This window comes from Dendrobates tinctorius, unplaced genomic scaffold, assembly GCF_039654945.1.
Source record: "Dendrobates tinctorius isolate UK_male_01 unplaced genomic scaffold, ASM3965494v1 ptg000043l, whole genome shotgun sequence".
NCBI classification, from domain to species: domain Eukaryota; kingdom Metazoa; phylum Chordata; class Amphibia; order Anura; family Dendrobatidae; genus Dendrobates; species Dendrobates tinctorius.
The window spans coordinates 25,483,448-25,504,719 of NW_027361711.1; the positions used below are offsets into that span (position 1 = coordinate 25,483,448).

The 21,272-nt window shown below is 44.1% G+C and overlaps 1 protein-coding gene and 1 long non-coding RNA gene across 5 annotated transcripts in view; one reads left to right on the top strand and one right to left on the bottom strand.

Moving 5' to 3' along the window:
- Positions 1-944, bottom strand: part of LOC141089026 (uncharacterized) — a 44,958-nt gene extending 44,014 nt beyond the window's left edge. The window contains exon 1 of the long non-coding RNA XR_012232146.1: positions 664-944. This is a non-coding gene — a long non-coding RNA (uncharacterized lncRNA). The remainder of the gene's footprint in view (positions 1-663) is intronic.
- A 7,741-nt stretch (positions 945-8,685) lies between these two features.
- LOC141088975 (RNA-binding protein 4B-like) lies at positions 8,686-20,807 on the top strand. 4 transcript variants are annotated; one of them, XM_073575241.1, is made up of 4 exons: positions 8,686-8,838; positions 13,152-13,572; positions 16,093-16,694; positions 19,736-19,840. In XM_073575241.1, the coding sequence occupies exons 2-3, from the start codon at positions 13,161-13,163 to the stop codon at positions 16,683-16,685; spliced, it is 1,005 nt and encodes a 334-aa protein (XP_073431342.1). In that variant the 5' UTR covers positions 8,686-8,838; positions 13,152-13,160; the 3' UTR covers positions 16,686-16,694; positions 19,736-19,840. The 4 variants fall into 4 exon arrangements, with proteins under 4 accessions (XP_073431342.1, XP_073431344.1, XP_073431345.1 ...); XM_073575243.1 differs by having other exon boundaries at positions 16,093-16,600; XM_073575242.1 differs by lacking the exon at positions 8,686-8,838 and adding an exon at positions 8,891-8,911.
- Positions 20,808-21,272: the final 465 nt, after the last annotated feature.

Here is a 21,272-nt window from a genome sequence, read left to right on the forward strand (position 1 = left end):
ATGTATGCTAAGCCGCTCTACCAAACGCCACAGTATACCCATCAGAGCAGTCCTATCTAATGTATTTAGAACTTGACCATGTGAACAGTAATTCCCCCTTCCGAGGTAATAAACATCTACTCTCAGCTGTCCGCTGTCCCTCTGCTGGGTAATAAAATATCAGGGGATCACATGACATTTTTCCAAGATTTATTAATTGCATACATTTACAATAAGCTGCACAGTCACTGTACTCATATGTCACTGACATCTTTATAGCTATTTATTTTATGTCTATATATCAATTATATTCTGTCACGTCATGCTGTGATTTTACTGTATGTGGCTGCTAAAATGTCTTCTTTTCAAGGGTGTGTAAAAATCGCATGGTCAGAGTACTGTGCGTTTTTTTTTCTCTCTCGCACCCATTGACTTGCATTTACAAGTCTTGTCCGATATACGAAGACAATCTCAGTATGCTGCCATTTCTTCTCAGTCCGATTTAGCTGAGAAAAAAAATTTCAAGTGAGCAAGGACTCATAGATTAAAGTGAACCTGTCACCAGGTTTGGCAGATACAAGTTACTGCCACCATTCAGGGCTTAGCTACAGCATTCTATAATGCTGTAGATAAGCCCCCGATCTGACCTAGATGAGAAGAAAAATAACTTTATATTATACTCACCTGCAGGGCGGTCAGGTCCGATGGGTGTCGCAGGTCCTGGTCTGGCGCCTCCTATCTTCTTGCAATGCTGCACTCTTGCTTGCTTCATGGCTCCCTGGCATTGCACTCCTGCGCAGGCGTCAGGGGCGTAACTACTGCGACTGGGCCCGGGGGAGTCAGGAGCCCGGCAGGTTAGATCGTGATATCTCCCAACCGTGCCAATTCTCGCCGGATAGTCCCGTTTTTGATCCGCCACCCCCCCATGCCCATGCAGCCCATCCTCGCTCTCCCATATAGAGCCACCTCAGTAGCCCCCCACAGCCTGCAATGAAGTCCTTTTCTGTGCGCAAAGGACCTGTGATGAGGTCATAGGAGGGGAGGAGTCAGGGGTCACATGATCAGGAGCCTTGTTGTCTGCAGGACTCTGCTGTGTTGGTTGTCATGATGCTGGATGAGGTAAAGTTTCTGTGTGGGGTCAGGGTGGATGTTGCAGAGCTGTGTGTGTACGAGGTGTATGGAGCGAACATGTGTGTATGGGGTGTGCAGAGCGGAGCTGTGTATGTACGGAGCGGAGCTGTGTATGTACGGAGCGGAGCCGTGTGTGTATGGGGTGTGCAGAGCAGAGCTGTGTGTGTACGAGGTGTACGGAGCGGAGCCGCGTGTATACGGAGCGGAGCCGTGTGTGTACGAGGTGTGTGGAACCGCGTGTTTACGAGGTGTACGGAGCGGAGCAGTGTGTGTACGAGGTGTACGGAGCGCAGCCGCGTGTGTACGAGGTGTACGGAGCAGAGCCGTGTGTGTACGAGGTGTACGGAGCGGAGCCGCGTGTATACGGAGCGGAGCCGTGTGTGTACGAGGTGTGTGGAACCGCGTGTGTACGAGGTGTACGGAGCGGAGCAGTGTGTGTACGAGGTGTACGGAGCGCAGCCGCGTGTGTACGAGGTGTAGGGAGCGCAGCCGCGTGGGCATGAGCATAGTAGCACCCATATTGGCCAGAGGGACCACAAACCAGGTCACAGTTTTTAAAGGTGCTTACCCATGACTACAAAGTATGCCGCACGTGTAGCTCCTACGCGCGTTTCGCGTGGGCTTCGTCGGGGGGCTGTGATAGTATGATCTGTCCCTGTATCCCTTATAAACCCCCACCGCAGCTGCAGAAGATCATCATGAACGGCGCATGTGACCGGAAAACAGGGCCCAGAATTCGCATCAGCAGATGGCGCCAAAATGGCGGTGCGGTTCACCAGGGGTCTCCGATGACGTCACTGAACCGCACACGTCATACAGCGGCGCCGAAGATGACACGCCGGCTGTACCTGCACAGAGGACATGCACACTGAAGATCTCAATACAGATAACGCGACCAGGAAAAACAAACTCCTTCAGTACCAAAATAATCATGTTCTGATGCAGCGGTGTACTAAAAAAGTCTATTAATGTGCCATCTTACTGAAATGCAAGATATATACAAGTATGTTGCGGGATATAAACATATATAGAAAAACAGTGTATGAGACAAAGTGAGATATACATATAATACATTTACATACCAATATAAAGTGCATATCATACATTTATCACTCCAAGATAGGAGCAGTCATATTTAGACGTGTCAGAAAATATACACAATCATATATATTATTTAAATCGCGTTAAACGCCATAGAATAAAGTGCATAATTTAAAGTGCAAAAAATATATAATAATATATGCGGCGTACTGCAGCCATGGGTAAGCACCTTTAAAAACTGTGACCTGGTTTGTGGTCCCTCTGGCCAATATGTGCGCTACTATGCTGGATTTAACACTGTGAAGTGGACACATACTGGGTTACTAAACTATCTTCTCGATTTGACTTGAAGCACTATCACTTTATTATAGTCCATATACCCTTCTATGTACCCTTGCTTGGTTGTTTTTGGACAGCTGCATGTGTGCTTTTTCTGCACCTGAATTCTTCTTCTTATAGGAGCTCTGTATTAATGTGACCTTGTTTCATGTACTTTGGTGTCTCATAACTTATGAGTTAAATAAAATTATTCTGATTTTATTTCTTTTTGGTGGAATCTTTTTTACTCCATTTTCTTTTTGTATACGGCATTTTGGGTGTAATTCCATGGCTATTGCATGCAATGGGGTGGTCATTCTGGGTCAGGGCCACCTCCATTTATATGTATACTGTCCTTAAGATTTTGTTTGCTATGAGGAAGCCTTGTGCAGAGCCTGTCAGATCGCTGATCTGACACAGCGCTGTGTGACGTGTCAGATCAGCAATCTGACACATGACAGTGATGTCCCCCCCTGGGACAATGTAATAAAGTTAAAAAAAAAAGAAAAAAGTGTAAAAATAATTTATAAACAATCGCTAAATAAATTAAAAAAAAATTCCCTAATAAATTCCTTTTTTGGAAATAAAAAAAAAAACAATAAAAGTACACATATTTAGTATCACCGCGGCCGTAACGATGCACCCTATAAAACTGTCCCACTAGTTAAGCCCTTCAGTGAACCCCTTAAAAAATAAAAATAAAAAACGAAGCAAAAAAAAATGCTTTATCATCATACCGCCGAACAAAAAGTGCAATAACGCGCGATCAAAACGGCGCATATAAATATCCATGGTACCGCTGAAAACGCCATCTTGTCTCGCAAAAACTGAGTCACCATACAGCGTCATCAGCGAAAAAATAAAAAAGTTATAGCTTGCAGAATAAAGCGATGCAAAAATAATTTTTTATATAAAATTGTTTTTATTGTATAAAAGCGTCAAAACATAAAAAAAGACATAAATGAGGTATCGCTGTAATCGTACTGACCCGAAAAATAAAACCGCTTTATCAATTTTACCACACGCGGATCGGTGTAAACGCACCCCCCCAAAGAAATTCATGAATTGCTGGTTTTTGTTCATTCTGCGTCCCAAAAATCAGAATAAAAAGCGATCAAAAAATGTCATGTGCCTGAAAATGGTACCAATAAAAACGTTAACTCGTCCCGCAAAAAATAAGACCTCACATGACTCGGTGGGTCAAAATATGGAAAAATTATAGCTCTGAAAATGTGGTGATGCAAAAACTATTTTTACAATAAAAAGCATCTTTTCGCGAATGACAGCTGCCAAACATAAAAACCTGCCATATATAGTAAATCAAACCCCCCGTTATCACCCCCTTAGTTAGGGAAAAATAATAAAATTAAAAAAAGTAATTATTTCCATTTTCCCATTAGGGTTAGGGCTGAGATTAGGGTTAGGGATGTGTTGGAGTTAGGGTTGGAGTTAGAATTGGGGGGTTTCCACTGTTTGGGCACATCAGGGGCTCTCCAAACACAACATGCCGTGTGATCTCAATTCCAGCCAATTCTACGCTGAAAAACAGTGCTCCTTCCCTTCCAAGCTCTGCCATGTGCCCAAACAGTGGTTTACCCCTACATATGGGGTACCAGCATACTCAGGACAAATTGGACAACTTTGGGGTCCAATTTCTCCTGTTACCCTTGGGAAAATGAAAAATTAGGGGCAAAAATATCATTTTTGTGGAAAAAAAATATAATTTTTTTTATTTGTATGGCTCTACGTTATAAAGTTCTGTGAAGCACTTGGGGGTTCAAAGTGCTCACCACACATCTAGAAAAGTTCTGTTAGGGGCTGGCGGAACGCACCAAATAATAAAGATGGTATAAGATATATGGTGCGTTCCACCGTGCAGAGGTGACAAACTGCAGTTAAGCAATGAGGAATGAAATATAGCAGGAGATAGCCGGACACCGGCGGGTAACCACTGACCCGGTGCGTGCAGGGACAGACTCCAGTACTTCACGGAGTCCGCACCAGCCGGCGTATAAGCGTGACCTGTTAACATCACAGATCATGGCTATGTGAACTACCGCTCAGAGCGGGTACAATGTCTGCCCTGGTGGACACCACTAGCCAGCATAAGAACCGTGCTGGTAAGCGCACGTAACTGCGCACGGCGCCGCTCTGGCAGACACTGCGGTAGCAGCGGTATGTAAGGCCTGTACGGGCCGACGCCCCAAGGCGCTACAGGACAGTGAGTTGACTACACTGCGGCGCTAAGCAGTGCTAAGGTGCTGACTCTGACTCCTGAGCCCCAACTCATACGTATCAAAGGGAGGAGATCTTAATGAGTCAGACACCAGTCTCATACATCCATCATCACACACCACTAAACAGAATAGCATCAAAGTCTATCATAGTGCATGGCGGGGCGGCCATGTGAACCTTTTATAGCAGCGTCCTTCCAGGGCCTTCCTGTTGGCCCAATCCGAGCTGGAGAAAGACCTGAAAATGTGACCTCCGATCTCCAATGGGAGATCGTCCCACGGGCATGCTCAGTGGACCGAAAGGAGGACTTAGTCCCTGGAATCATTCGCTGCTGGCCAGCATGCGTTGCTATAGCTGGAAGAGAGGTGGCAGCAGAAACCAAACCCACAATGCTGGTGTGGGCAGAGCACTGGGATTGATGAGTATGCTGAGCAGGATCCACTGTGGCTGGAGAGGAATGGGAGACTGCTGAAGGCAATGCTTGGGATGCCTGCTGTGCAGTGCCAGAAACCTGATGCCTAACAAGTTCCTTGGGGGTCTAGTTTCCAAAATGGAGTCACTTGTGGGGGTTGCCACAGTTTAGGCACATCAGGGACTCTCCAAATGTGACACAACACCCGCAGACCATTCCACAATGTCATTGTTTGTGGAAAAAATATGATTTTTTTTATTTTCACGCCACAGCGTTATAAACTTCTGTGAAGCACTTGGCGGTTCAAAGTGCTCACCACACCTCTAGATAAGTTCCTTGGGGTTCTAGTTTCCAAAATGGGGTCACTTGTGGGGGGTTTCCACAGTTTAGGCACACCAGGTACTCTTCAAATGCGACATGACACCTGCAGGCCATTCCATCAAAGTCTGCATTCCAAAACGTCACTACTTCCCTTCCGAGCCCCCACGTGTGCCCATACAGTAGTTTACTCCCACATATGGGATATCAGTGTACTCAGAACAAATTGGACAACTTTTGGGGTCCAATTTATCCTGTTACCCTTGGATAAATTAAAAAAATTGGGGACTAAAGGGTCATGTTTGTAGTGGCTTATTCCCACATATAGGGCATCAGTATACTCAGGGCAAATTGCACAATAACTTTTGGGGTCCTGTTTCCAATGGGAAAATAAAAATTGGGGGTGAAAGGATCATTTTTGTGGAAAAAATATTATTTTTTAATTTTACAGCTGTACGTTATAAACTTATGTGAAGCCCATGGGGGTTCAAAGTTCTCACCACACATCTAGATAAGTTCCTAGGAGGGTCTAGTTTCCAAAATGGTGTCATTTGTGGGGGGTTTCCACTGCTTAGGCACATCAGGGGCTCTCCAAATGCAACATGGCGTCCGATCTTAATTCAAGCCATAAAGGTCAAATGGCGCTGCTTCACATCCGAGCATTGCCATGCGCCCAAATAGTGGTTTACCCCCACATATGTAGTATCAGCGTACTCAGGGCAAATTGCACAATAACTTTTGGGGTCCTGTTTCCCTTAGGAAAATAAAAATTGGGGGTGAACAGATCATTTTTATGGAAAAAATGTTATTTTTTAATTTTATGGCTCTGTACGTTATAAACTTCAGTGAAGCCCATAGGGGTTCAAAGTTCTCACCACACATCTAGATAAGTTTCTTGGGGGGTCTAGTTTCCAAAATGGTGTCATTTGTGGGGGTTCCACTGCTTAGGCACATCAGGGGGCTCTCCAAATGCAACATGGCGTCCGATCTCAATTCCAGCCATAGAAGTCAAATGGCGCAGCTTCCCTTCCGAGCTCTGCCATGCACCCAAATATTCGTTTAACCCCACATATGGGGTATCAGCGTACTAAGGACAAATTCAACAATAACTTTTGGGGTCCTGTTTCCCTTGGGAAAATAAAAATTGGGCGTGAAAACATCATTTTTGTGGAAAAAATATGATTTTTTAATTGTACGGCTGTACGTTATAAACTTATGTGAAGCCCATGGGGGTTCAAAGTTCTCACTACACATCTAGATAAGTTCTTTGGAGGGTCTAGTTTCCAAAATGGGGTCACTTGTGGGGAGTTTCCACTGTTTAGGCACATCAGGGGCTCTCCAAATGTGACATGGCGCCCGATCTCAATTCCAGCCAATTTTGCTTTGAAAAAGTCAAACTGCGCTCCTTCCCTTCTGAGCTCTGCCATGCTTCGAAACAGTGGTTCCCCCCCACATATCAGGTATCAGAGTACTCAGGTCAAATTGCACAATAGCGTTTGCAGTCCAATTTCTCCTGTTACCCTTGGTAAAATAAAAAAAATTGGACCTGAAGTACTTTTTTTTTGTGAAAAAAAGTTAAATGTTCATTTTTTTAAACATTCAAAAAATCCCTGTGAAGCACCTGAAGGGTTAATATAACTTCTTGAATGTGGTTTTGAGCACCTTAAGGCTATGTGCCCACGCTAGGGTTTTTAAACGCCCAGGAAAAGGATCCCCTTCCCAGAAAACGCGCGTCTTTTTTCCGCGCGATTCTTGCGCGTTTTGACACGCGTTTTCTGGGAACATTGGGGATGGCTAAAAACGCTCAGCTATGCGGAAAATGATGAGCATGCTGCGTTTTTAGCCGCTAAGCGATTCCTGAGCGGTTGGCACAAAAAGCCAAAAACGCATGCAAATTAATTAGAAGCATCTTGTAAGCATTTCTGCAGGGTCTGAGCCGGCACAAACGCTGCGGAAACGCTTACAAAAAACGCAACGTGGGCACACAGCCTAAGGGGTGCAGTTTTTAGAATGGTGTCACTTTTGGATATTTTCTATCATATAGACCCCTCAAAGTGGATTCAAATGTGATGTGGTCCCTAAAAATAAAATGGTGCAAAAATGAGAAATCGCTGGTCAACTTTTAACCCTTGTAACTTCCAAACAAAAAAAATTTTGATTCCAAAATTGTGCTCATGTAAACGTGTAAAATGTTATTTAGTGTTTTGTGTGCCGTGATTTAAGGGCATAGAAATTAAAAGTTGGAAAATTGCAAAATTTTCGCCAAATTTTGTTTTTTTTTCACATATAAACGCAAGTTATATGAATGAAATTTTACCACTAACATGAAGTACAATATGTCACGAGAAAACAGTGTCAGGGTATGTGCACACGTTGCAGAAAATTTCTGCACAAAAACCTGAATCCCTTCCCAGAAACCGCACCTATTTTTCCGCGGCGGTTTTTGTGCGTTTTTTACCGCAGCGGTTTCTAAAAGCATGGGAGAAGCCTAAACCGCGGAAAAAAACGCAAAATTAATGAGCATGCTGCGGTTTTTACTGCGATGCGTTTTTTTCGCGGTAAAAAACGCATCAATGTGCACACAAAGTGCAAAATGCATAGAAATGACTGTGCAGCTTATTTTAAGCGGTTTTATAGTGAAAACCGCAGTAAAAAACGCTGTGTGTGAACACAGCCTCAGAGTCACCAGGATCCATGGAAGCGTTTCAGTTATTACCTCATAAAGGGCCAGTGGTCAGAATTGTAAAAATTGGCCCAGGCATTAATGTGCAAACAACCCTTGGTAGTAAAGGGGTTAAAAAAAAAGTCTTCATACAGCCATATCGACAGAACAAAAAAAGTCTTGAAGAACCAAAAATGGAAACTAGACTTCAGTTGTGAAAGGGTGAGATTTTACATTGAAGCGCTTGGTGCAAGTCACTGCTCTTGTGAGAAAATAGCTATTGCAGAAAAAACGTGTCAGAATGGTAGCTCTCTGCTAAGTTTACCTCAGCAAAAAAATGGCTGCCACATGACGTACGAGGTAAAAAAACTCGCATGCGATGCCACTTCAGTATCGCATATGCGCCAACTCTTTCTATAGTTTCCGTTCTGAGCGGTTTTTCCTGGCACTATTTTACACTACGCCATTCTCGGAGCACAAAGAACGAGCAATGACTGAACGACAAAATGGCAGCCGACTTCAGGAGGAAGCGCGGGCGCCGGTGCAAGCTGACGAGTAACGAGCCACTTCCTGTCCACCAAGGCAGGAAACTGAACTAGCCAATCATGATACACGCATCCTGAGCCGGCCAATCAACTTCGTTTTACGGTTACGTGTGAGCCCGCCCATCTCTTTCACAGCTCTTGGAGAGCAGCTTCGGCAGGTGCCATTTTGTGTGGATCGTTCGTGAGGTACTAGTACGGTGAGTCTCGTCCGGATGTTCCAGAGATTTACCGCTGAATAACTAGGGGGAGCGGCATAGGTGCAAGTCTGAGGTGAAATTGGCCCACGAATGGCCGGTATATGTGTGCGAGCTGGTGTAATGGCGTCGTTAGCGTTGATGTTTGGTGTGCGCCTAGTGCTGGGAGTTTTCCTGAGGGCTTCACGCCATGCTCGCTGCAGCCCTGCTCTGTTTTCTACAGCTTTCCGTGTATAGTCAGAAACCGCTGATATTGGGGAAGAAAGTTTAACAAAAACATTACCTTTTTGACTTATTCTGTATTTTTTTTATTATAAATAAGCTTAATTTATTCCGTTTAGGTAACCAATGAGGTGTGGGTTTTTCTTCCTCTGATGAACTTAACACTAATTTTATACTATAAAGTACTGGGAGATGGGGGACAATTGTCACTGGCTTGTGTATTGTGCAAGTTTGCTGCACATACCTGCGCTGTGTTGCCCCCTTGTATCGCCGCCGCTCCCGTTGTTCTCCAGCAGTTTTGTCACTTTGCCGGATAGCTCCATTGTTTGCTGGAGGTCACAGCTTCAGTACACATGTATGAGAGCCTCGTTCTGCCTCTCAAAGGCTTTCATTGAGAACTTGTGGTTAGCCATGAGCGCATGGGTTCATTACTCGAGTTTGCCTGGAGTGCTCGGGTATGCGCCTAGTATCGCGGGTGCTTGAGTGACATGAGATTTTAGGCGACAAGAAAGCCTGCAGGGATTGCCTGACATACGTAGGCGGTCCCGGCATGTTCTGTGGCTGTTTTAACAGCCATGAAACTTTAGGGCACGAGGACTGGAAAATGTCACTCGGTTCATAACCGGGCACCATAGGCAAACAATGGTAACGATCACTACCGCTCACCGTTTACCTCTGTTGTCCTAAGATGGTGGCATGAGAACACAGCAGCGTGTGAGTGTGTGCACACGTTGCGGATTCTGCTGCAGAATCTTCCGCGCTGATTTGTCTAAATCCGCAGGATAAAAGACCTGCGGTTTATCTACAAATTTTCTGCGGTTTAGCCTGCAGTTTTCTCCTGCCATGGAGCAGATGCCAAACCGCTGTTGAATCCGCACAAAGAATTGACATGCTGCGGTTTTGAAACCGCAGCAAATCCACGCGGAAAACTCTGCACCGTTTGCACTGCGGATTTAATTTCCCATAGACTATAAAGGGTACTGTACAACGCAGCAGAAACTGCTGCGGACCCGCAGGGCCAATTCCGCTGCGGATCCGCAACGGAACGCAGATTCGCAGCAGCTTTGGTCCTGCGGTGTACAGTACCATTAAAATCAATAGAAATGAAAAACCACGGTGCAGACTTTTTCCACGGTTTCAAAACCGCAGCATGTCATTTCTTTGTGTGGATTCTGCTGTGGTTTGGCACCTGCTCCATGGCAGGTGTCAAACCGCAGGGGAAAACTGCAGATAAACCGCAGGTCTTTTGACCTGCGGATTTACCTGCGGTTTTTGACAAATCCATGCGGAAAAATCTGCAGGACAATCCGCAGCGTGTGCACACACCCTAAGGCTATGTGCACACACTGCGGATTCACCTGTGGGTTTTTCTGTGCGGAACCGCAGGTAAAGTGGCCTGCGGTTTCACACCTCTACTATGTTAAAGGTGTGAAACCGCAGCGGAATCCGCAGAAACAATTGACATGCTGCGGTTTATAAACCGCGTGGAAAATACCGCAGCGTGAGCACAGCGGTTCTTGGGCTGTGTGCACACGCTGCGGATTTTTCTGCGGTTTTGGCCGCTGCGGACCCGCAGCAGTTTTTGCTGCGGTGTACAGTACCATGATTCCCTATGGGAATCAAAAACCGCAGTGCAGACGGTGCGGAATTTTCCGCGCGGATTATCTGCGGTTTTCAATCCGCAGAAAGAATTGACATGTCAATTCTTTCTGCGGATTCTCCTGCGGTTTGCCATCTCCTCCATTGAGGAAATGAAAAACCGCAGAGCAATCCGCAGGTCTTTTGACCTGCGGATTTTACAAAATCCGCGCGGATGAATCCGCACATAATCCGCAGCGTGTGCACACAGCCTTTAAACCCATACAGTTACATGGTACTGTACCATGTCTGCGGAACTGCTGCAGTTCCGCAGGGCCAAAAACACTGCGGAACTGCAGCAGAATCCGCAGCGTGTGCACATCACCTTAGAGTGGGGTCAGGGACTGCCATTCCAAAAGCTCTATTCCAGTGCTGGAGTGGTGGTTTAGCCAGTTTTTGTATGTGGCTTGAATTCAGAACTGTACTTAATGTTTTATTTATTCTTTTTAAGATGCTTACTGTCAAAGTATGAGGGGTTTCTTGTGTTCATAGTAAGCTGTAGTTTTTATGGGTACAATAAATGGCAATTCTGTGGCTTTTTTTTTTCCTTTCTAAATTGATCAAATGGGTGGTCCTTCTTTGCCTTTTATCTCTTTAGACCCATAATCTAAGCTATTTTCTAATATACTTGCTTTAAAAATTCCTCACTGTTACCAACCTACACCAACTACTCTTGTGTGTGTGTGTGTATGTGTGTATATATATAATTTTTTTTTTTTTTTTTTTTCCTACTTCCTGTCTGACAATTTGTTTTGAGTATCGCCAGTGCATGCTGGAATACCCACAGTGTCCTGTTAAATAAATAGTGAGGCTACATAAAGGGAATGTCACCTATATTTTTGGCTAGAAGCTGCAGCCACTGCCATCAGGGGCTTATCTACAGCATTCTGTAATGCTGTAGATAAGCCCCTGATATAACCTGGAAGAGAAGAAAAACGAGTTATATTATACTCACCCCTGGGCGGTCCGGTCCGGCACCTCATCTTCTAGCAATGACGTACTCTTCTTTGCTTCCTGTCGCGGCTCCGGTGCAGGCGCACTGCTCTGCCCTCAATGGGGCAGAGCAGTGCGACGGGAAGCAAAGAAGAGGACATCATCGCTAGAAGATGGGAGGCGCCGGACCGCGACACCACTCGGACAGGACCTGGACCGCCCCTAGGTGAGTATAATATAACTCGTTTTTCTTCTTTCAGGTTACATCCGGGCCTTATCTACAGCATTACAGAATGCTGTAGATAAGCCCCTGATGGCGGTGGCTGCAGCTTCTAGTCGAAAAAATAGTTGACAGATTCCCTTTTACCACAACCAGGAAGTATCACTTTGCATGCAGCATATTTTTACTGTGTTCTATTGAATGCATGTAAATCTGCATGTGTCCACTAAATTATGCGGATTTACCGCATTCAATACATGCTCTTGAGAAATTGATAAGCTGCGGCCCTGAAAGATGCTTCGCATGTCAGTTTCCACTGGTGATCTGCATGCACATTTATAAGCCTAGTGGACATGGAATTTCTAGAAATCCCATCCATTATGCTGCAACATGTGGCTGCTGCGGCTTTGGCACTGCATATATACGCAGAGTCAATGCCGAAGCAATTCCTTATCGTGGGCACGTACCCTAATAAGCTGGCAGCAGTGCGGTGATGCTATACCCGGTGTTAATGAGGACTAGGGCCAGCCCCCGCAAGTGACATCATTGGTCTCTGTGAGGTATAGTGACACCGCAAAGTGGACATTAGACTGTACGTTGCATTTATCACAGGGTACTGGAGGAGACTGCATAAGGGAGGGGGGCAGAGCAGGGACCAGCTCCAGAAACAAGTTACTGATGACACTAGATGGGGTAGGGTTTGTGATAATGACCACACCCTCTGTCCCCTGATAATGCTTTGAGTATCCCAGCATGCAGTGGTGATAACTAATTGTCATTAGGCCATTTTTATAGCAAGTATATTAAAAAATGTTGGCTTATTGGGCTAAATAGGGAACAATGCTTTGCCTTCGGACCACCCTGTTAAGCAATTTTTATATATGTAGTATGACGTGACCCATGTCAGGAGGCTTAAAGCTGCCATTGCAACCCTTATGCATGAGTAGCCTGATGGTTATGTATGTATCAGTTGTTGCTAAGGTTCTATGTAGATGGGAGGAGCTCTTCTGCCTCTAGTTCCCTCCCATTCACTTCTATAGGATTTAATCAGCACCAATGTATACCTAGTATTGCAAATTTTCAGGTGTTCTACTGATTTATGAAATAAGTTAAAAATGACTATTGCTCTCTGAATGCTGCTATGAGATTGACTGCAACATTTGCCAAGCTCTGACAAAACAACATGTGCGTTTGAAATGCGTCATTTGTCGATTCCAGGGATGTAGTTAGTTCAGTGTAATTGAAAGCCTGTGTAGCTGACTTGTCTTTTTTTTTTTTTTTTTTTTTCTTATTTCTTTTGAAGCTTGCCAAGATGGTGAAACTATTTATTGGTAACATCCCATCTGAGGCGACTCCTTCAGAGCTGAAGGCACTGTTTGAACAGTATGGGAAAGTGACAGAATGTGACATCATAACAAATTATGGCTTCGTCCATATGGAAGATAAAAAGTCAGCTGATGAAGCTGTCGCAAGTCTAAACCAATATAAATTGCATGGTGTCTCCATTAATGTGGAACACAGCAGGGGAAAGCCAAAAGCTTCAACCAAGCTTCACGTCAGTAGCATCAGCCCTGACTGCACCAGTGACGAGTTAAGAGAAAAGTTTGAAGAGTACGGCGCCGTCTTAGAATGTGACATTGTCAAGGATTTCGCATTTGTTCACATGGAGAAAGCAGAGGAAGCACTTGAAGCCATCAGAAATCTAAACAACTATGAGTTTAAAGGTGAAATATATAATTGGGATAGCTTGTGAAAATATATAGCAGAGCTGGTTAAGCCTCTTTCACTCTTCCTTGTATGATTAAGAACTGAACAAACAATTTTTTAAAAGTCATGTCCACTACTAGACAATGCCTTCTTAATTGCTCCAGGGTCTATCCTAAAATAAAAACCCTTGATAATTGCCTGATGGAATGGTGAAGTTCCCAAACTGCGGTTGAGAGACTGGCAACTAATCAGCTGCAGCTTTTATTCCATCAAGACAGGAGTCTGCTTTAACAAATAGTGGATGCTGCAGTCAGAGCTCACTGGCTGTCACACTACTGTCCGTGATTGTAGTGCTAACATCACTGGAACAGTGCCGCTGTGTAAGGAAACTTTCAAAGGTGACTATTTTGATAGTCACTGGAGCTATTAAGGTGTTTGTCCATGTCCTTTTTTAAAGCCATATTAAGCTGTGCCTTCAAGGAACAGAAGTTTAAATCTTGAAAATACTCATTGTTTTTTTACCACTCATAGGATATCTTATTGCTGACTTCCTCTTGGGTCTCTAGGATCGAGCTAGTGTTCATGTGTATTTTGAGAGCGACTAAGTTGCCATCACACTTCTAGCTGCACATATGATGGATTTGTAAGAGCCAAGGATCTTGCATGTTAAAATGCAATGAGGTCAACTTTACTAATGTCAGTCCATGACTGTACACATCATTGTGGGCTCCAGCCAAAATGGCTAGATTCTGCAAACTTGTGTCTCGGCACTTGCGTTATAAAACATTGATTTAAAGGTTTCTTTTCAGGTAGTCATTCAAAAGGCAGATTAAAAAAATAGGCTTACTTCTCATTACTCTTCCTACAAATGTACATAGGCCTGATTAAAGTACTGACTTTCCCAAGACACTTCACATCGCTAACAGCCAAGTACTTATGACTGAGAAGCTGCTGCTTGGTATCTACAAACTCATAGTTGCGGGTCAGTTTTAGCATTTAGTGCACATGGTAAAATAACAAATCGACACTGGAATTGCACTTTTTATGCAATTTCACCACACTTCGAATTTTTGTTTTCTAGTACACTATATGGCAAACCTAATGGTTTTCCAAAGTATGACCCGTCCTGCAAAAAAACTAGCCTTCACACGGCCATATTGACAAAAAATAAGTTCTGTCTCTAGGAAGAAGGGGAGCAAAATATGGAAAAACAAAGTGGTGAAGGGGTTAATAATTGTTCAGTCCCCATACAATATAGTGTTGTGCGCAGCACTTTTACCTATATTGCGCTCTGGACAACTGACTATTCATGCCAGCACTAAAATATCCAATTGGCCATATAGTATTTCGCAGGTTGGCGGTATGTGTTCAGACTAATAATTGCTAACGAGTTTCATTTTTATGACTGAGTAAATTCGTTGCTTCCTTGCATGCAGTAACCAGAAAGGCTTGGCATAAAAAAACTGAGCATTGTGCAGTCTGTAAACAGAAACAATCATGTTACCAGCGGCACAGCAGCTAAATACACATCAAAGAAAAGATGAAAGGAGGTCCCAGCTATTCACACACTGGTTACATGACTTTTTACAGGGACACCAGTCATTAAAGGCACCTTTGGACCACACAAACCCTTTAACTAAACAAGAAGTGTTATCAAAGTTTAGAGGTGTTTAACTTCACGTGTTTGAATTTTTTTTAAAGTTACAAATCTAGTTTCTCAAATTGCTGATTCCACGACCGTAGAAGAATCCCAGAAAGTAATTTTTCCTCGTTGGTAAGTAAATTTGTCCTTGGCACAACACTGGACAAATTTGTTGTGCCAGGTAGCACTGCCTTCTCAATTTAAAGGGAATGTCACCTACTTTTGGCGGGCTAATTAAATGAGGTCGGTCCAGTCTGATGGGCAGTGTTTCTGATCTTTGCCGCCTCCTCATCCTTGGCCGCCGTCCTCAGTTTTTTCATGAATAGGAGTAGGTGTCTGCCGTTTTTCGCGCATGCTCTAAGAATTCTTTGCATGTGCAGTATGCTTTGCCTGCAGTTGGGCAAAGCATACTGCGCGAGCCAAGAATGCTTGGTGCACGCGCGAAAAATGGCGGCCACCTCCTATTCATGAAAAAACTGCGGACGGCGGCCAAGGATGGGGAGGCGGCTAATATCGTAAACGCTGCCCATCAGACCGGACCGACCTCATTTAATTAGCCTGCCAAAAGTAGGCGGCAGATTCCCTTTAATGAATATACGCCACCTACCATTAAGCAATATTGAGGTTATTGGCCATGTAGATAATTATTTCAGCATGTCTTCACGCATATTGCTGAATGGATGGCTATTTAAAACTTTGTCTGAACACCTGAATATAAGATACAGAAGCAAATGACTTTTTTTTTTTATATTTTTTACATATCCATAGCTGTGACCTTTTATTTTTGTTCTTTGTCTACAAAGTCAGATCTGATGTAACATTTATAGTTGGTCATATTAGTGCTTGAATAAGGGAGCTGTCCTGACCCTTGTTGGTTGTTGTTGCTCTCTTGAAGGCAAACGGATGCACGTTCAGCTCTCTACGAGTCGTCTGCGAGTCACCCCGGGGATGGGAGAACGAAGTCAGTGTTATCGTTGCGGGAAGGATGGCCACTGGTCCGGAGTGTGTCCATTAGACCAAATGGCTCAGGAGGTGGATCTGGCGTCGCCCTACGGTCATGACCCTTTCGCAGATCCTTATGTCCCTATGCGCAATGCGGCGGCTGCTGCTGCCTACGAGCATATGTACTATGAACGCCGCAACCTCATTGACTATTACCATCGCTATCGTATACGTCCCTCATCTTATGATGCCTATATGGATCGTCGAATGCCTACTATCCCCCCTCCAACAATGTCCGGTCTATCGCACAGAAAACGTCTGGAGACCTCTCCATATGAGAGGCATGCGTTGCCGCCACCTCCTCCAATTCCCAGCTATTACGCACGAGAGCGAAGCCCAATTCGTCGTCCGCCTCCTCCTCCTGCGACCGCCGCTGTGGATGAATATGTCGCTGATCGCAGGTTAGCCCCTACAATGCGTAACACTCTCTATGAAACCCCACGATACATACGGAATAACTACGCTGATCGCACGCGGTATTACTAAGCTCAGGAGGTGAGGGTTTTTTATTTAACTTCCCCCTCGTGATTTTATACTTTGGTAACTAATCCTTTTCCATTCTGTCTTCTGCCCTTTTTCTGGAAAATGTTTTTTAACTTGTATTCCTCCTTTTCACAAAAGGTTCAGTTGAGAGAACACATGAACAGAAGCTGTTAATTTGCTTTAGAGTAGTCACATTTTTTTCCTGTATCGTTTTGCATTTGAGCAGTGTATGCGTTTAATTTTCGCAAATGTTAATTTTAGATGCCCTATAGTTGCAGGTAAGTTATTAAATCGCTATTCTACAAGGTTAGGAAAGTGTTTATAAGGGAGTGGTGATTTTACATTCCTGTGGCTTGCAATCGTCTGAATGCACCTAGCTGCGATTTGTGAAGAACTTCACTCTTTTAATACAGTTGAGCTATTGGACTATAAGAGCGGCCTAGCTGCCACTGGTTTGCAAAAAGTACTATGTAATGTTGCTAATGTTTAAAGTTTTGTTTTCCTACTAGTAACTGACAGTGTCCAGCCACTCAATATCTTATTTATTTTTTCTCTCTTAATCACTGGAGTGGTGCTTTAAACATAAGTTCCCTGCCCCGTCTTATACTGTACCACCTGCATCTTCACCAGTTTTTGGGGCCTGCTACGGTCCTTTGGCGCCATCTTGTGAGCGCAGCTGCTGACTGGCCAGAAGTCAGACACTGTCACAACCTCTCAAAAGTCTTGAGCCAGAAAGAGGCTTTCATAGACTTGCATTGATTAGTGACCTCTGCACGCTCCATGAAACAATACAGGATACTGATGAGTAGTGGTGAAAACAGGTGAAAATGTCAGAAGGGGAGTATCAGACAGGGGACTTAAATTTTAAGCACCACTCTGGCGGTGAAATAACAAACATGCTGGAGTGCTGCTTTAAGCTCTCGAGTAGGCTAAAAAATAGTAATAGTGATCAGAACAGCCAGGCACTACTCGGACTACAGTTAGATGCCGGCTGTGGGACCTCAGGTGCCATTCCACATAAAGTTCAACAGTTGAAAATGTAAAGAAGTGGTACAGGCACTCACTGTCCCAATTGTCCTTTTACTTGGAAATCTCATTAAAAACAGCAAGGAAGTGGGAAGAGGAGATGCAACGGACGACAGCCGTTTCGTACCGGTATGCGTTTTGACGAGTTGCGTAGAAATGCATACAGGCGTGAAACGGCCGTCTGTCTCCTCTTCACACTTCCTTGCTGTTTTTGTGATCTCCAAATAAAGCACATAAATGGGATAGTGAGTGCCTGTTCACTTCTTTACATTTGGATTTGAAAATTAGTAATATCTCCTCTGATACCCTGTTGCTCTGTTTTGCTTCCTCGTCTCTTGCTGCACACAAACTGCTTGCTCAGTTAGGCACAGGTCGCAGTGACAGCTCCTGATGTTGGTCCAGGAGGTAAAGACTAAAGTATCGGGTGATGAGTAGTGTGTCTTTGTTAAAGCGAACCTGTCACCAGGTTTGGCTGATATAAGATACAGCCACCGCCTTTCAGGGCTTATCTACAGCATTCTGTAATGATGTAGATAAGCCCCAGATCCAGCCTGAAAGAGAAGAAAAATAAGTTTCATTATTCTAACCCGGGGGTGGATTGGTCAGGTGAGTGTCACATGTCCGGTGACTCCCATCTGATCTCTGCTCTCCTGCTTGCTTCATGGCTCCACGGCATTGCGCTCCTGCACAGGCGTACTTATCTGCCCTGCTGAGGAGCAAAGTACTACAGTGTGCAGGCACCAGGCAAGGTCAGAGAGGCCCAGCACACTGCAGTACATTGCCCTGCTCACATCAGGGAAGATAAGTACGCCTGCACAGGAGCGTGATGCCAGGGAGCCTGTGACACAAGCAACAGGGCGGCATCGCAAGAAGATGGGAGGCGCCGGATCTGTGACACCATTGGACCGGACTGCCCCTCAAGTGAGTATAATGAAACATTTTGACGTGTAATACGCACTTTTCCCCCCCTCTAATTTGGGGAGTGCATCTTATAATGCGTTTATACCTTGCCAGTACCATTGCTGTAGGATGTGATGAGGGGGTGCCGCCCAGGTTGTCTGGTGCTGCTGACATTTTGTGAAAGGCCAGAGCGCCCCCCCTGCAGTTCTGTGGTTTCCTGTGCGGTGGACTCCGGAAAAATGGCCACCACGGGAGGCGGCACATTCGCAGATGGAGATCTCTGCATCAAGCTCTCTGGAGATAAGATTTCAGTGTTGAGATCTTGGATGCCGAGATCTGCGCATGCGCTGCCCCCGACAGCCATTTTCCCGGAGACCACGGAACTGCGGGGGGCTCTGGACTTTCACGAAATGTCGGCAGAGCCCCAAAGCAGTGCTGGACACCCCCCTTCATCTGAGCCTGTGGCCTGCAGCATCGCCCCACTCCTGCCTCCTCCATCAGCGACCCTGGGACCCCGCTTCACTGCAGCCACCACCCTCGGTAAGCAATAAGACGCATGGATAATAAGAAGCCCCACCATTTTATTAAAAAAAAACAAAACTTATTTTTCTCAATTTGGGGTGCATCTTATAATCCGGAGCGTCTTCTAGTCCAAAATATATTCTCATTTTGCAGGTCGGATCATGGGCTTATCTATTACAGCATTATAGAATGCTGTAGATAAGCCCTGAAAGGCGGTGGCCATATATTATACTGGCCAAACCTGGTGACATGTTCCATTTAAACTATATTCTAATCTTACAATTGATTGACTGGCCAATCTCTGTGTGGCACTTTAGCTGCATGTCATGGCTTACAGCCAGAACAGTTCTTTAGAGAAAGTAAACTACACAAAGAATCGCAGATGTTTGTTAAAAAACAAACAGAGCTGCTTATGGCACAAGGCAGGAAAGAATGAAATTTCACAAACCATGGAACACTTTTTTTTTTTTTTTTTTTGCCATGATTTGCTGCAATTTATTTGATATGGGTGTTCTAATCTACTGATGCCACTCCTCTATCTAAAGTAGAAATACATATTTCAGTATGTTTTAACTGCAATTTTCTACCCTTTTTTTGTATTTTAGGTAAGATATTTTCGGCTCCGTGGTCTTCAGTCGCGTTTGCTATAAAGTTTTCGGATGAACTTCCAAAATTGTGTAACACTGCTACGTATATACATTTTTTTTTTTTTCTACAGTTATATGAATTATTCATAGGTTTGAATAACTTGATGTAGTTTAATCTCTTAAAACAATGCTCTCTAGATAGCTGTGAACCAAATGTACGTTTGGCCAGCAGATATTCTCTGACTACACCCAATTAATCAAAGCGTGCATGTTTTCAACGTGGTGAGAGGTGAAGGATGCCACCATGCCCTTCTGGTAGTCTTATTTCCCATGATGATTAAGGGATTGGGCATATTGAAATACCGTGTTAGTATTTTGTTTTTTTATTTTATAATTTACAAAAGGCTTTTCCAGCTTAATCCATAATTTAGTGTAAAAGCCATCCCTCTTGTAGTAGTGCTCACTTCATGGAGAAGGAATATAATTTTTCATTGAAAGACTACTTGTGCTGGATCTGTAAAGCTATTATACATTTCCCATGTGTAGTCGTCGTACTTGGCGCCCTCTGCCTTCTTTCCTTGCAGGCATGGTTTAGTCATATTACTGCCCACCCAATGCCACTGTGCAGCCATCTTGGAAGCAGGAGCACAGGAACACTGTCTCGGCAAAGGAGGTGAATGGAGGCCACCAAGTACAGTGACCATACATGAGAAATGTCACTTCAATCCCAGGATGGAGGGTCGCTTTTAAAGAGTTAAAAGGCATATAGCCTAGGTCATGTTGCAACATAATAGTATGATTGTTTTGCCTCAAATATAAATCCCTAAATATGCTTGTGTAAAATATCACCACATCCAAATTGTGGAAAGGGTTTGGTGTTGTATGCACAGTATATTTAAATACATTTTACTGTGCTTTTGTAAGCTCTTTATTAGGAATTCATATTTCAAGCTTTTGTTTTCCCCTCCTTCCATAGATATTTTAGCAAGAAGGGAAGTAATGTGCAGTAAAACTATTCAGAAAAATGTTATCTTGCTTGTATGTAAACAATGTTTCATTTTTTCCTAAATAAAGAGCTGTTTTTAAAGTACGTGTTGTAATTTATGTGCAGATATAAACTGCTCAGGATCAAGTTTGGTCAAAAAAATGTTTCCCCACCCTCATTCCCCCTCTGGTGTACCCAATGAACAGTCCTATATGTAGAAGTAAAGCCAGCGCCAGCGTCTTTCAGTCAATTTGAGTCTTGCATGGATAAACAGGAAATGTGAGAAGAAAATTTGAAGGCCCTTCCCTTCTGTGGAAGGAATCCCAAACGAACGTCAATGTGTAACATGCCTTCGGGTAGTATTCGGCGTAGTGATTATGACACTTTAGTGCTTGTTGAATTAAATGTATTTTAAAAATCCATAGGCGGTAATGATCTTTGCTTGCTGGTTAAAAATAAAATAGCAAGAGAAACCTAAAGTTATTAAATGCAACGTGTTTCTGCTCTGAAATCCTTCCTCAGGTGTATAAAACAAAATGACATGTGGAGAGCTTTATATACATCCCCATC

Coding starts and splice junctions, on each gene's coding strand:
- LOC141088975 (XM_073575241.1), top strand. CDS start 13,161: ATGGTGAAACTATTTATTGGTAACATCCCATCTGAGGCGACTCCTTCA. Junction 13,573..16,092: donor AAACAACTATGAGTTTAAAG/GTGAAATATATA, acceptor GCTCTCTTGAAG/GCAAACGGATGCACGTTCAG.